Source organism: Odontesthes bonariensis, chromosome 18 (genome assembly GCF_027942865.1).
Source record: "Odontesthes bonariensis isolate fOdoBon6 chromosome 18, fOdoBon6.hap1, whole genome shotgun sequence".
Taxonomy (NCBI): Eukaryota; Metazoa; Chordata; class Actinopteri; order Atheriniformes; family Atherinopsidae; genus Odontesthes; species Odontesthes bonariensis.
The window spans coordinates 24,629,177-24,642,006 of NC_134523.1; the positions used below are offsets into that span (position 1 = coordinate 24,629,177).

Below are 12,830 nucleotides of genomic sequence, written 5' to 3' on the forward strand. Positions count from 1 at the left end.
CTTCCTGATGCTTTTAGAAAATGATGAAGAGCTTCTGCGTGTCTGAACCAGTTCACGTGGAGCCATTTGGCCCCGGTGCTCCCGGGACAGACCGGTCCTTCTGCTCCTGCTGAAGGCGCCCTGGCCCTCGCCCTCGCCCAATCAGGGCGAAAGCAGGAAGTGACGTCTGTTCTCGCATACGGAAGTCCAGCGACTGGCGCGCCAAATTTCAAAGGACTTCCTCCTGGAAGGAAAGAGAGCGAGAAGCCGCACGGAGTCCTGGCGAACAACGGGGGTGAAATAGTGCCTGAAAACGAGCCTTCAGACACAGTTTTTCAGGTAATTCCACCTGCTGAGACGCGGAATGTTTCACCGGCGTGAAGTCGTAGTTCGGCCGTGTCACTGCTGCGGGTCGCAGCTCTGACTTTAATTCTGTCCCACAAGGAACTAACGTCAGCTAGCTGAACCCTGCTGCTCACCGACGACCTGGAGACCTGGAAGAGGAAATCTAACAGTTCCTGCGGCCTTATCTGAGCTCCAATCGATCCGAGATTGGTTTAAAAACGCAGATTAAACGCGGATTGGTTGAGTTTCTGGTGCGAATAAGGCGTTATTTTTTCTGCTTATTGTCTCCTGCTTTGTGTGACGGTCGCATGACTTGGCAGCTGCAGCACGATGCTGACTGCAGAGTTCAGTCAGTGGAGATTTTCTGCCTTGAAGTCCAACATTTATGTTTCAGCTTTATTTAATCGGGTTTTCTGTCCTCTGAAGTGTGAAATAAAGAAGTTAAAGCCGTTTTATTTAGGCAGAGCCACTCAGCCGAAGCGCTTTTCTCTCCTCAGTTTCAGTGATTTTTCTCCTGTTTTCTTGCAGATCAGACAGCTGTTGGACCCTGTCTGCTGCCCACCTGTGAGGCGGCTGATGTCTGGGATCTCACACACACTCTTGACACTTTATATATTAATATAGATATTAAATGTCAGAGCTTGAGCTAAAAGTCACAGCTGCTAAGTTTCTTTCCACAGTTCTGCCTCGGCGGCGCAGTCATTCACCTGCTGCCCACATTAGAGCTGCTCTTTGTGCTCAAACACAGCTTTATAGTCTCCACTCCATGGGGGATTTAGTCTCTGAGTGAGCTGGGGCTCATTTCCACACTTCACCGCCTTATACAGTGCTCTAAATCCTCATTATTCACTCATAAATGCACAGCGAGACGCCGGCTCTCCACTCTAATGCGAACACCTGCCGCTGCACCTGCCCGGCACCGCCACACTTTTTGTGTTTTTATGTCGGCTGTCAGCACCTTTTGCTCAAACGGTTTCAGTTCAGCTCCTCTCCACTAGCACAGCGTTGGATCTAAAGATGGATCGCAGCCTCCTGTAACTCAGGAGGCCGTCACAGATCCAGGGTGGGGCAGGTTGGGGGGGGGACGTAGAGGTGGTCTTGAACCATGCTGTCCGGGGCGCAGCCGTGCTTCCAGCTGCTTCGGATCGGGTTGTCCACGGGCGACTCGGCGAGGGACCTGTACACGTTCAGGCCGGCGCAGAGCCAGTCGGTGTTCCGCCTGGGTCGGGCGGCCGAGCTGTGCGACGTCACGCTGGACTCCCCGTCGGTGTCACGCATCCACGCCGAGCTGCACGCCGAGAGGGAGGCGACGGAGGAGGCGGAGCAGGAGGAGGAGGCCTGGAGGGTCCACATTAAGGACCAAAGCAGTCATGGTAAGCTGAGCGCTGAGGCACACACACAGATTAGCACACACACAGATCGGCACACACACAGATCGGCACACACACAGACCGGCACACACACAGACCAGCACCCTGGGAGAGCTGCCGGAAATATCTAAACACCTATAAGTAAAAAGAAGCCACACGTGGCTTTTATGCAGTTAGTGTTGAAGGAAACTCACACAAGTATCACTTTAAAAAGAAAAGGTGACTGAAACTGTGAGTCTTTACTCACTTGGACTGACAGGAGTAAAGAAAGATGGAGGAAACGGGAGTTTCCACGCGTAGTTTCCCACCATTTTTCATACTGTTCAGACCAGACGAATCACATTAAAACTACATCTGTCAGAAAATTACACGCAGAATTTAATCTGTGCCAAAGACTCGAGACGCCTCTCATTTCTGTTTATATTTCCAGAAAAACGGGAAATAAAGTCAGCGATTTACTGAAACATCAGCAAACATAAATACAGTAAATAAGGCAGAAATATCTGCTCTGAGCTCCTTTTATTCTCCATCACAGCCTGAACCCTCTCAGACGAGCTTTCTGTCCTTTCTTTAAGGAGTCTTCAGGAATAGTTCTCCAGGCTTCTTGAAGGACATCCCAAAGCTCTTCTTTGGATGTGGGCTGCCTTTTGTTCCGTTCTCTGCCAACATGATCCCACCCTGCTTCAGTAATGTTGAGCTCCGGGCTCTGGGCAGGATTCATCCCTCCATCAGACCTGCTGCCACTGATTTTCAGCCCACTTCTTGTGTCCTTTGGCACAGCTCAGCCTTTTCTCCCTGTTTCCCTTCCTTAAGAACGGCTTCTTGACAGCCACCCTTCCATGGAGCCCATTTCTGATGAGGCTTGGGCCAACAGCAGATGGATCAGCTGAAGGTCCAGATGCATCTCTCAGCTCCTGTGTCAGGTCTTTGCTGGATGTTTTCCTCTTTCTTAAGGACATCACTTTCAGATCCTGTTCATCTGCTGTAGATAGTTCTTTAGGCCTGACACTTCTTCTTTTGTCCTCCACTTGTCCAGTTTCCTCAAATGTTTTAAGGACACACTGCACACCATGCTGAGATATGCCAAGTTTTCAGCTAACAGCTCTTTGGGAATCACCTTGTTGCTGCAGAAATCCTGTTTTCTGTCTGTCAGACTGTGTTATCTTTGCTGTTTTTCACAGATGCAGCTAAAGAAATGGGAACAAATGATGTGTCTCTGTGACAGGCTGCTGGGAACAAAGTGCCTAAAGATCCAGTTTAAAATGGCTTCTTTGCTGAGTTGTCTGTTCTGTGTGGACACAACACTGGTTCATCCCTTGAGTTAGGAGCCTTTTTCCTGCCTGAATGGTTCATAGGTCAGAGTTAAGTGGCTTAACTAAGAAAAAAAGACTGAAACTGAGTAAAAATGAGTGAAAAAGCAGAAAATATCCCAAAAAAAAACTCATCACATGAGAATCTAGCTGCTTGGAAGAAAATGGAAAGAAATGAGGAGTGACTGTAAAACACAGCCTAACATCTAATTCATTTGGCTCCCTTCAGCTGGAATATAATGACTGAGTTATCAGAACTAACACCTGCGCTCTGACGGCTCCAACTGCTGAAACCAGCTGTATGCATGCAGGAAGCACACACTCCTCCCAGTTCGATCAGTTAAAATCTAAAGGTGCATTTCAAGCTTTTTGCCTCAAAACGTCTCGGTGGTGATTCTCTAAAGCCAAAACTATGGTGACCGCATACATGTTCGTGCATTTAGCAGATAATTTTACCCAAAGTGACTCACAGATGAGAGGCTTTCTGCCCAGCTGAGCTACATGTTAGTGGGAGCAGATCTGAGTCCTTATCAGACGCAGCTGCCTGAATGCAGCGCTGAGCTTGGATGAGGTGTGGTGACCGAGGGCCTTTGCTCTTTTTCCAAAGCCTCTGCTTTTATTGTTTTTATCTCTGGTGTTTTATCACCAGAGTTCCTGGGATCGGTCTTTTACCCTCGTTATTAAATGTCACAACCTGTGACTATCTGCTGTCAGATGGTGCCCGCTGATGTCCTAATCAGAAAAAATGAGCTCACCAGCTTTAATTTGTGCACCTGAATCAGTTTTAGAACAGGAAATTAACTGACAGCTATTTATTAAACCTACTTATTTAGGATTGCTTTAATACCCAGTAGTATGATGACACTTTTATCTTATTCGATTTTGTTGTATTTTATTGCTTTCACTCTTCTTTTATTGTTTTTATTTGTTTTTTACTTATTCTTCTCTTTATTTATTACCTGCTGTAAAGCACTTTGGTACATTATAATGATTTTTTGTGAAGGGCTGTATAAATAAAATACATTTACATTTGTTAAGCAAATAGTTCGAGCATTTGTGCTCAAAAATATCAAAATAGTATTATTTTATATATATATATATATATATATATCAAAATGTCTCAGTTCCAGCAAGTCAGGGTCTCTCTTTTTGTCTGTTTCGTCTTACAAACTAAAGAATTTGAAAATCTCTCTCTCCGACATTGCGGTGGATGTTTGTCATTATTTTGTCACGCTTTGTAAACCAGTTGATAAAGTTATGTGTTGTGAAAGGGGAAGGAAGTCACGGCGCCTCCTGAAATGATTACAGAGCCGTTAAAATGACCCAAACGTGGGTTTTAAACTCTGCAGCTCGGCACCTGACGCTGTTTTAAAGGTGTAGAAACTATGGGAGTCTGAGGCAGTAACGAAGCCGGAATAATGATGAAAAAGGTGGCTCAGATGTTCACACACCTCGTGGTTTTACTGCAGTCTGAGGAGAGAAGCCTGAAAAACCCAGATTGAGACAGAAACTTGGCCTGAAGTCCAGCAGACTGGAACTGACAGACTCTGAATCTAAACTTAACTCTTTCTGCCTAATTTTTCTTGTAATTTCACACTCTGTTTCACACGTTTTCCACTTTTTTTTTTTTTTTTTTTTTGCTTATGGTTCTACTCCGCTATTCTCTCTGCATCTCCGAAGCTTTCTGATTGTCTCGCAGCCTTCCAGCTCTTCAATTCTAGTTTAATTTCACAGACTGTTTTACATTTCCCCTCAATTCGGGAAGCTGTAAACACGTCCCAGCTGACAAATGAGTCGATTTCAGGGCTCTCCTTGCTTGATTATGTCTTTGTTGTTTGCCAGATGTCGGTATATTAAAAAGTTGTCACGTTTCCCTGCACTTGTGTGTCAGTTTGACCTTCTGGGAGTCCCGCACCGCCTTCCTTTGTGGGCAGAAGGACATTCAGAGCCTCCTCTTGCTCCTGTTTTCAGGCACGTGGGTCAACGAGGTGCGCCTGCAGTCGGGCATCCAGTGGGAGCTGTCCGACGGCGACACTCTGACCTTCGGTGGCCAGACGGCTCCAGGAAGCCCCGAGTTCTACTTTCTCTTCCAGAAGGTGAAAGTTCGCCCGCTGGACTTCGATGCCATAACTATTCCGAAGGTAAGAACCGACGCTTTTCAGAGGCAGGGGAGGCCGAAGCGACTTCAGTTTGCAGAGACAGAACGGTCAGCTGGCTAGATTTACACCCTGGGCGAACCATCCCTTGCCCCCCCTCCAAAAAAAAGAGAGACTTAGCCTGCCACCAACACAACAACATATTATATTACTTGTATTATTTTATTATATATAATCTTAAATACAAACATATACTACATGTAGCATACAAAATGCCATGTCAATGTATATTAGAAGTTATTTAATTTAGCATATAGCTCATAACAATAAAAAAAAATCCACAGTCCGGACTTCTTGTTGTGTTGCAAACACAAACTATGCCAGGTTGCCTTTGGGTGAAATTAGCTGCATGACATGATGCCTCAATTCTAATTCTAATTCAGCAAAACTAAAAATCAAACAGTCGTGGCTAATAGCAACATATTAGCATGAGGCTAACAGATAGCCTATAGCCTACGTCACTCGTAGAAATCTGCATTCCTTTATCTTCTGCCCGTTTCTCCTCTTCTTCTTCTTCTCTTTCTAAACTGGGCACCTGATGGCTTCTTTGGTCTTTCACCATGATGATGATCCATGATGACTCCACATTATTACCTTTGCTTTTCCCTTTAACGCTGTCCGTTCACCCGTCAATCAACCGGAGTCACGTGACGTAAACACATTCACGTAGATGACTGCACAGATTTACATAACCCAGTTAATAACACATATATATATATATATATATATATATGGGTCTATGTTAATTTTAGGAATGAAATACAGTTTATTTGGATTGGAAGCAGTTTGTGTGTGTGGCCTGGGATCAGTCTATGCCCCCCCCCCTCCTTGCCTCTTCTGACACACACAACCTGTATGACTCTCAGCAGCAAGTTGACGACAATGAGGCGCCCCAGCGCCCACTCCACTAACTTGACATGGAAATGAGCGGTAGTCTAGAAAACTGGCGATTTATTTTAGAGTGCGCCCTGGGTGGTCGCCCACATTGTCCAAAGCAAAGACCGGCCCTGAGAACGGTGACGGACCGGCGTCAGAGACCCTGAAAGCTGCCGCAGAATGCTGTCGGGTTGGGTTTTTATCAGCTCATAAGACACGATAACTTAGGATAAAAAATTAGATTTACCTCGCTAACTAATTCCTGTAAAATAAAATAAATAAATAACCAATTAGTCTTACTAAAATACAGATTCTCGATGATCTGTGGGTATCTGGTGGGAGCATCCTCAGTCATCAGCCCTCCTCCTCCTGCAGCCTCTCTGACAGAGTTGGCGGCACCGCATGATATAATCAATGCGAATGATTTCAGCATAGGAGACGATGAGCCTGAATGATGACATGGTCCTGATGATGCTTTGTGGACTGTAACAGATGCAGATTAAGGTGCAGTTTGCACTGTGGTGCAGATATCGGAGGCCTTTGTTTCCTCAGTTTAGATTCACATTCAGGCGGGACCTGCTGAGACTCTTTGACCATCTTTACTTTAAAGGTAAGTTTAGTTTTTAGCCACGGTCATAATAAGTGAGTCTGCTTTGTTAGCCTTCAGTTTCTGCCCCATCCGTGCATCCTTGGAAGGTGGGAACTTCATAATATGAGGATATGACGTGGTTAAGAAGCAGCATTTTTAGCTGCTAAATGTGGAGGTTCTGTTTCAGGGTGGAGGCAGGTGTTTCATGTTGTCCTGAAGTTAAAAAAACATGAAGTCAATTCAGTTTATGTAGAGAAACAAAAAGGAAAATGCCCTCTTTTATGTTTGCTTTAGTATTTAATACATGTTTTCATCCTTTTTCTTTTTCTTTTTTTTTTACAGGGGGGGACCTTCTCCTCAGATTTGCAGAACCGGATTAGAACCAACTTGGACCGGAAGGTGGCGCCCAACCTGGACCTGTCCAAGCTGTCCATTAACCGGGCCACGGTCATCCTCAATTCCATCGGCAGCCTGAGCAAGATGAAGGGCAGCGCCTGGACCTTCAAGAGGAGCCACAGCCACGAGGGGGCCGTCTCCGACCCCGGGACCTCCTCCTCGCCCCGCCTCACCGTGGGCTTCTCCGCCCTGGTCCCCACGTCCCCGGCTCCATCCTTCTCTGCGGCTTCGGTGGCGTCGGCGAAGCCCGTCCAGGCGACCTCCCGGAGCAGGAGGAAGTCGGCGCACACGGTGCTGCTGGAGGACGACAGCTCGGACGAGCCCCGGAGTCGAAGAGGTGAAGCTCGGAAACGCTTTTGGTTTCTTTACAACGCGGTAAGAGTAAGTTGATCGGTGTGTGACCTCCACTTGTCTCTGGGTTTCGCTCTCAGCTCTGACGGGAGTCGCGGAGGACGGAGCGAGGTCGAGGCCGAAGAAGAGACGAAGGCTCTACAAGTCCGAGTCCGAGAGTTTCAGCTCGCCCGCCCCTCCCCCGCTGCTGCCCAAGAGCCACAGCGACATCCGGAGGCCCCTGGAGGCCAAGCCCTTCCCCGCCGGCATCAGGACCATCGGCAGCTTCCACGGCGCCATGACCAACAGCAGGCTGGACCACCCGTTCCTGCAGGCCTCCTTCACCAACGTGGCGGTCCACAAGCAGCAGGTGGAGGCCGCGCATCGCATCAAGACGGTGCTGCACGGCAACATCGCTGCTTTCCGCCACCAGAAAGCTGCCGGCAGCTCTCAGACCGCGCAGAGAGGCCGGCGAAGGGCCGGCACCACGCCGGTGTTCTCCCCCCTGGTGGTGGGAGGGGAGAACTACACCCTGGCGTCTCCTTCGGTGAGGATCCGCACCGAGGAGAGAGGCCGGGTGCAGTTCAGCCGCTTTCACCACCCAACAAGGTGAGATGTTCGGAGGCATCGGAAGGTGTCGCATCTACACCCAGCTTTAAAGGGACAGTTCGCCTCTTTTGACATGAAGCTGTATGACATCCCATATTAGCAACATCATTTATGAACATTTTCTTACCCCCTGCTGCGTCCTGTGAGCTGAGTTCCAGCCTCGTTTTGGCGTCCACGAAGATAAAAAAAATAAAGCGTTTTGCTTCTCAAAACAATATGCGTTCAACAGAGTAATACATTTGCATCACAAAATCGTTCTCCAGGAAAAAGTCAGACCTCACAATCGCTTGGCCCTATTTTCTCTCCCTTCGTATCACTGCGTGGTGCCGACAGCCTCGCCTGTTACGGTGTTTACTGCTCGGTCTGCACAGCACGCAGCGATACGAAGGGAGAGAAAATAGGGCCAAGCGATTGGGAGGTCTGACTTTTTCCTGGAGAACGATTTTGTGATGCAAATGTATTACTCTTTTGAACGCATATTGTTTTGAGAAGCAAAACGCTTTATTTTTTAAACCCCAGCCAACTAGCCGGACTACCTTCGTCAACTCCAAAACGAGGCTGGAACTCGGCTCACAGGACGCAGCAGGGGGTAAGAAGATGTTCATAAATGATGTTGCTAATATGGGATGTCATACAGCTTCATGTCTAAAGAGGCGAACTATCCCTTTAAGATGGCAGAAGCAGCTTTTCTGTTTGCAGAAGTCTGTAAATCTGAAGGTTCGCAGCTCCTGCAGTGTAATTCTGGAGCTTCCTGAGCATCTGTGATCATCAGGTTAACTGCGAGCTGACGCATCATAACAGCTGCCGACACACTGAGCTGTTACACTTTCTGTTTAACAAGTTAATCTCACCTCTGCTTCTTCTTCTTCTCTTTCTGTTTTTCTTCTCTGAAGTAAAAGACGAGGCCGCCCCAGGAAGCACCCCCTCCCTCCCCGACCCTCCCTGCCCTCTCCATCCTCCTCCTCCTCCTCTTCCACATCCTCGGCCTCCTCCTCCTCCGGCTCGTCCTCCGGCTCCTCCTCCGACGATGAGGACGACGATGATGAGGAGGAGGACGAGGACGCTGCGGTGGGGGCGGTGGAGCCGTGCGCGGCGCCGCACTGTCGGCTGCCCCAGCAGGACACGGTGCAGTGGATCCAGTGCGACGTGTGCGACGCCTGGTTCCACATAGACTGTCTGCACGTGGACCGCAAGAAGGTCCTGATGGACCCCAACGCGGACTTCCACTGCGGCTGCCGCTGACGCAGACTCGCCGCGTCACGGGTGGTTGAACGGAATGGAAAACCTCACTTTTAAACTTTGAAATTGGCCACGTTTCTTCCCCTAAATGTTTATTTCCTCCAGTTTTAACAGTGGAGAACAGCGTCGACTCCACATTAAACCGCCTGCAGTGCATTTCTGGCCTCTGAAGCAGCTGGTGGAGGACGGAAAAGAGTTCCCTCTGATTCTGTGCTGCCTCACTGTCACAGTCTGCTTCACCAGGAGGCGGAGCTAACTGTAATGAAATGTATCGGCGATCAATGAAATCTTTGACTCGTCTCTCTCGGATCTCTCTCTGCTCCACACTCTTACGCCCCAGACCAAATCACCCGGTAAACGCCACCCCAGCGCTGAGGCGTGGGAGCGTGACGCCTCAAAGCGATTAAACATCGACAGACTTCTGTTGCTGCTCTCAGGATGAGAATCGAATGTTTTAAGGCACTTCTGCAGCTGCTGTGGACTCAAACCTGCGAGACGTGGGGAAATATCAGCTGATGCAACGAGGAAAAACAGATTTCATCAAACGCTCTCATCGTCTGAGACGAGCGGGTTGAGTCCTGATGTCAGAGACGCTTTCAAGGGCCTCTTTTCATGTCTTTCTCCACCTGTGAGAGACTCGGCACACTACTGAACTCTGGTGCCAGAGTGGGTGCTTCAGTGCCGGGTGACGGTAGCTGCACCTGCCTGAGCTGCTCTGCTAAATATCTCCACTCCGGTGCTGCCAGAGTAGAAAAGCTTCCCCTTAAGCACCTTTTTATTTAATTCCAAATGTCTGCTTGGGTTGAAGTCTTCTGAACAAAAAAAAAAAAAAAAACAGCCGGCACCACTTCTGGGATCTTTGTACCGGAGCTTTTCAGATGACAGTAGTTTTAAAACGATGAATATTGACCACAAACATGCAGGTTCTTTTTTTTTTTTTTTTTTTTTTTTTTTTTTTTGTAGGGGAGTTAAAGAAAAGAAAAGAAAAAAAAAAAGATTATTAAAGCAATAACTTAATGGAGAAAATAAAAACAAATCAAATATATATTTAACTTGTTTATGGTTGATAAAACGGACGTTCAGTTAACTTTAATCCATATTTGGTTGCGCTGAGGCTGCAGAAACGCTTCGTATCTCGGCTGTTAAGATGGTTAACATGTTGTCTTTAGTTGCTGGAAAGGCTCTAGTTTGACTTCATTTAATAAAACGTCACAATGGGGATTGAATCGGCCTGCTGCTGTCGTACAGAATCAGTTGGAATCACTTATATCACATTAACATAAGGACCTCACAGCGATACAGGTTTAAAGGCCCCGTTTGGCCTCGTTTAGCAGTGCTTCCTGATTTAAAAACAACTTGTTTTTCAGTTTTCTCTGTTAATCCGAATGTTTTTTATGAAATATTTTTGTGTGTGTGCAGTTTGACCTTCCGGTAAACGTGTGTGTTGTATAATTTCGTCGTCTTTGAGCTGTTGAAATGACTTTTTTTTTTTTTTTTTTCCACCTCCACCAGCTTCACATTCAGGTCGCCGCGGTAACGCGCCTGCTCCAACCAGACGGTTGCAGCTGTGCTTTTTCCCCAAACTAAGATAAAACGAGAAGAGACTTTTTAATCACCGAGAAGATGCATGAAATCTGCGATGCTGGCTTTTAAGAGTAAATTATTCAGATTAGAGCTCCAAATGAGGCCCAGAGATGGAGAGCAGAGATGCTCCTACCGTAGAACACTGACGGTGTAACTCCACACTGACGGTGTAACCATCCCTTTGATGCAACTTGGATATAAAATCCAGATCCTGTTTAAACAAACAAAAAAAAAAAGACGGGGAAAGTTGCTTAAATAGTCAGAATTAGACGAATCAAATGAAAATATACAGATGTTTTAATGGAAACTGCCCCATTCTGTGTCCCAGATGAATGAATTTTACACTAAAGACTGTGAGCAAACCTTTAAATGCCTGTTTTTATTGCTCCGATCTTCCTCTGTGCATCAAAGAATCAGCGGGAGGCGGTTCCCTTCGTGCACGGCAGCAGATGGAGACGCTTCATAACGTGCACTTGACCTTGGGGAGGGGGGCGTCATTGAGCGGGAGGTGTTAACCAACTGGAAGCAGAAGCCTTTAAAAGTCCAACGTTTACTCCCAGCATTTAAATTGGCGTTAGCGTCTCTAAAGTGTAAAACCCGCAGACCAATAGAAAAACATGAATGTTTAAAGAAACTGAAGCTTCCCTGCTGTGCTTCGCGGGGTCCCGTTCACTTCAAAGTGATCGAGTCGCAGCATAATTGTCTGAAACAAGCTGCAGGTCTGGAATCTTCTCTTGGTGCATCTTTCAGGGCTTTGACGGGTCGTTGGCCGGCTGACGTTCTGCATCTACAGCTGAACTAAACGCAGCGTTTCACCCATAAAATCCCACAATGCTGCATTTATGAGGTGAAATCATCATTAAGTTCATAAATGTCGTCTTTCTTGTGTAAATGAGCTCAGTGTTCGCAAATCAAGCTTCCCAGCACTCTGTTATTAAACTGCCTTCACTTTAATTATCCCGCTGAAATACAGAAACAGTTTGATTTTTGTTGGTTTTCTGGGGTTGTACAGAATTAAACCGTTGTTTTATAATTCTGGGATGCCGCGAGCATCAAAGTTACTGGAGAAGAAATAAAGAATATTCAGAAAATGTATCTTGGTGTGATCCGATTTATCTTCACAGGCTGCACTTTTCTCTTTTATTCAAAGAGACATCTTCTGTGGAGACAAGGAGGCTGTGATCAAAAGCACATTTCATTTATTATAGATCCTCGCACATCAAGTCGAGATTGATGAAACGTTCCCAATTTTGTTTCCCTCCAGTCTTGTTTTTAAAGGAAATGACAGCCAGCAGAGATGTGATGCATCGGCTCATTACTCGCTTTCTTTGAGACAATCAGAGAAGTTTGATTCAACTTTCTTGTGTTTGAAGCCCATAATCTCACACACTTTTGCTCTACTTTAGATTGGATACCGTCTTATCAGGCTTCTCCATGCATGAAGCTGCAATTATTCGCTGTCGAACATGATGACCACGAGTGCAGACGCAGATATTTAAGTTTGCTGATGTACATCCTTGATAAACAACTGATTTCTTAGATGTTTTGAAGAAGATTCCCAACGTTTCATGTTTTTTTGTCTGGATAGTTCTGTAATTAAGAATGTTTCCAGTGTACATTTAAAAAAAGGAAATGACCATCAAGCCTTTCGATGAGGAACACTCGTGCACCTGCTCACCTGCGCACTCATCTGATCGGCCAATCGCAGGTCAGGAGGTCCCTCCCCCGCCTCAGCAGCCAGAAACCAAACTGTGAGGCTGCAGATGGAAAGGAAAGGAGTGTTTTTATGCTCTGTCAGTCTGTTGCTGACCATCTGCATCAGTCTTCTCTTAACGAGGTAAGTCACTCAGCTCTATTTGGAGAAGCAGCATTTAGCTGTTATGCTGCAAACAAGTGGAACAAACTGCCAGTGGAGATTAAACTTTCACCAAATGGAGACATTTTTAAAAATATTTCTTCTCATGTGTCTATGCATGAAATCTGCACGATATCTTTGAACTTATATGGACTGTTGCTTGTTTTTAAATTAAATTTTTTTGCTTTTATT

At 46.5% G+C, this 12,830-nt stretch overlaps 1 protein-coding gene across 1 annotated transcript; it reads left to right on the forward strand.

Annotated features, from left to right (window-relative positions):
• The first annotated feature begins 1,429 nt into the window (after nt 1-1,429).
• Nucleotides 1,430-9,272, forward strand: tcf19l (transcription factor 19 (SC1), like). The gene is made up of 5 exons (XM_075449903.1): nt 1,430-1,697; nt 4,976-5,145; nt 6,968-7,358; nt 7,453-7,960; nt 8,854-9,272. The coding sequence occupies exons 1-5, from the start codon at nt 1,430-1,432 to the stop codon at nt 9,200-9,202; spliced, it is 1,686 nt and encodes a 561-aa protein (XP_075306018.1). The 3' UTR covers nt 9,203-9,272.
• Nucleotides 9,273-12,830: the final 3,558 nt, after the last annotated feature.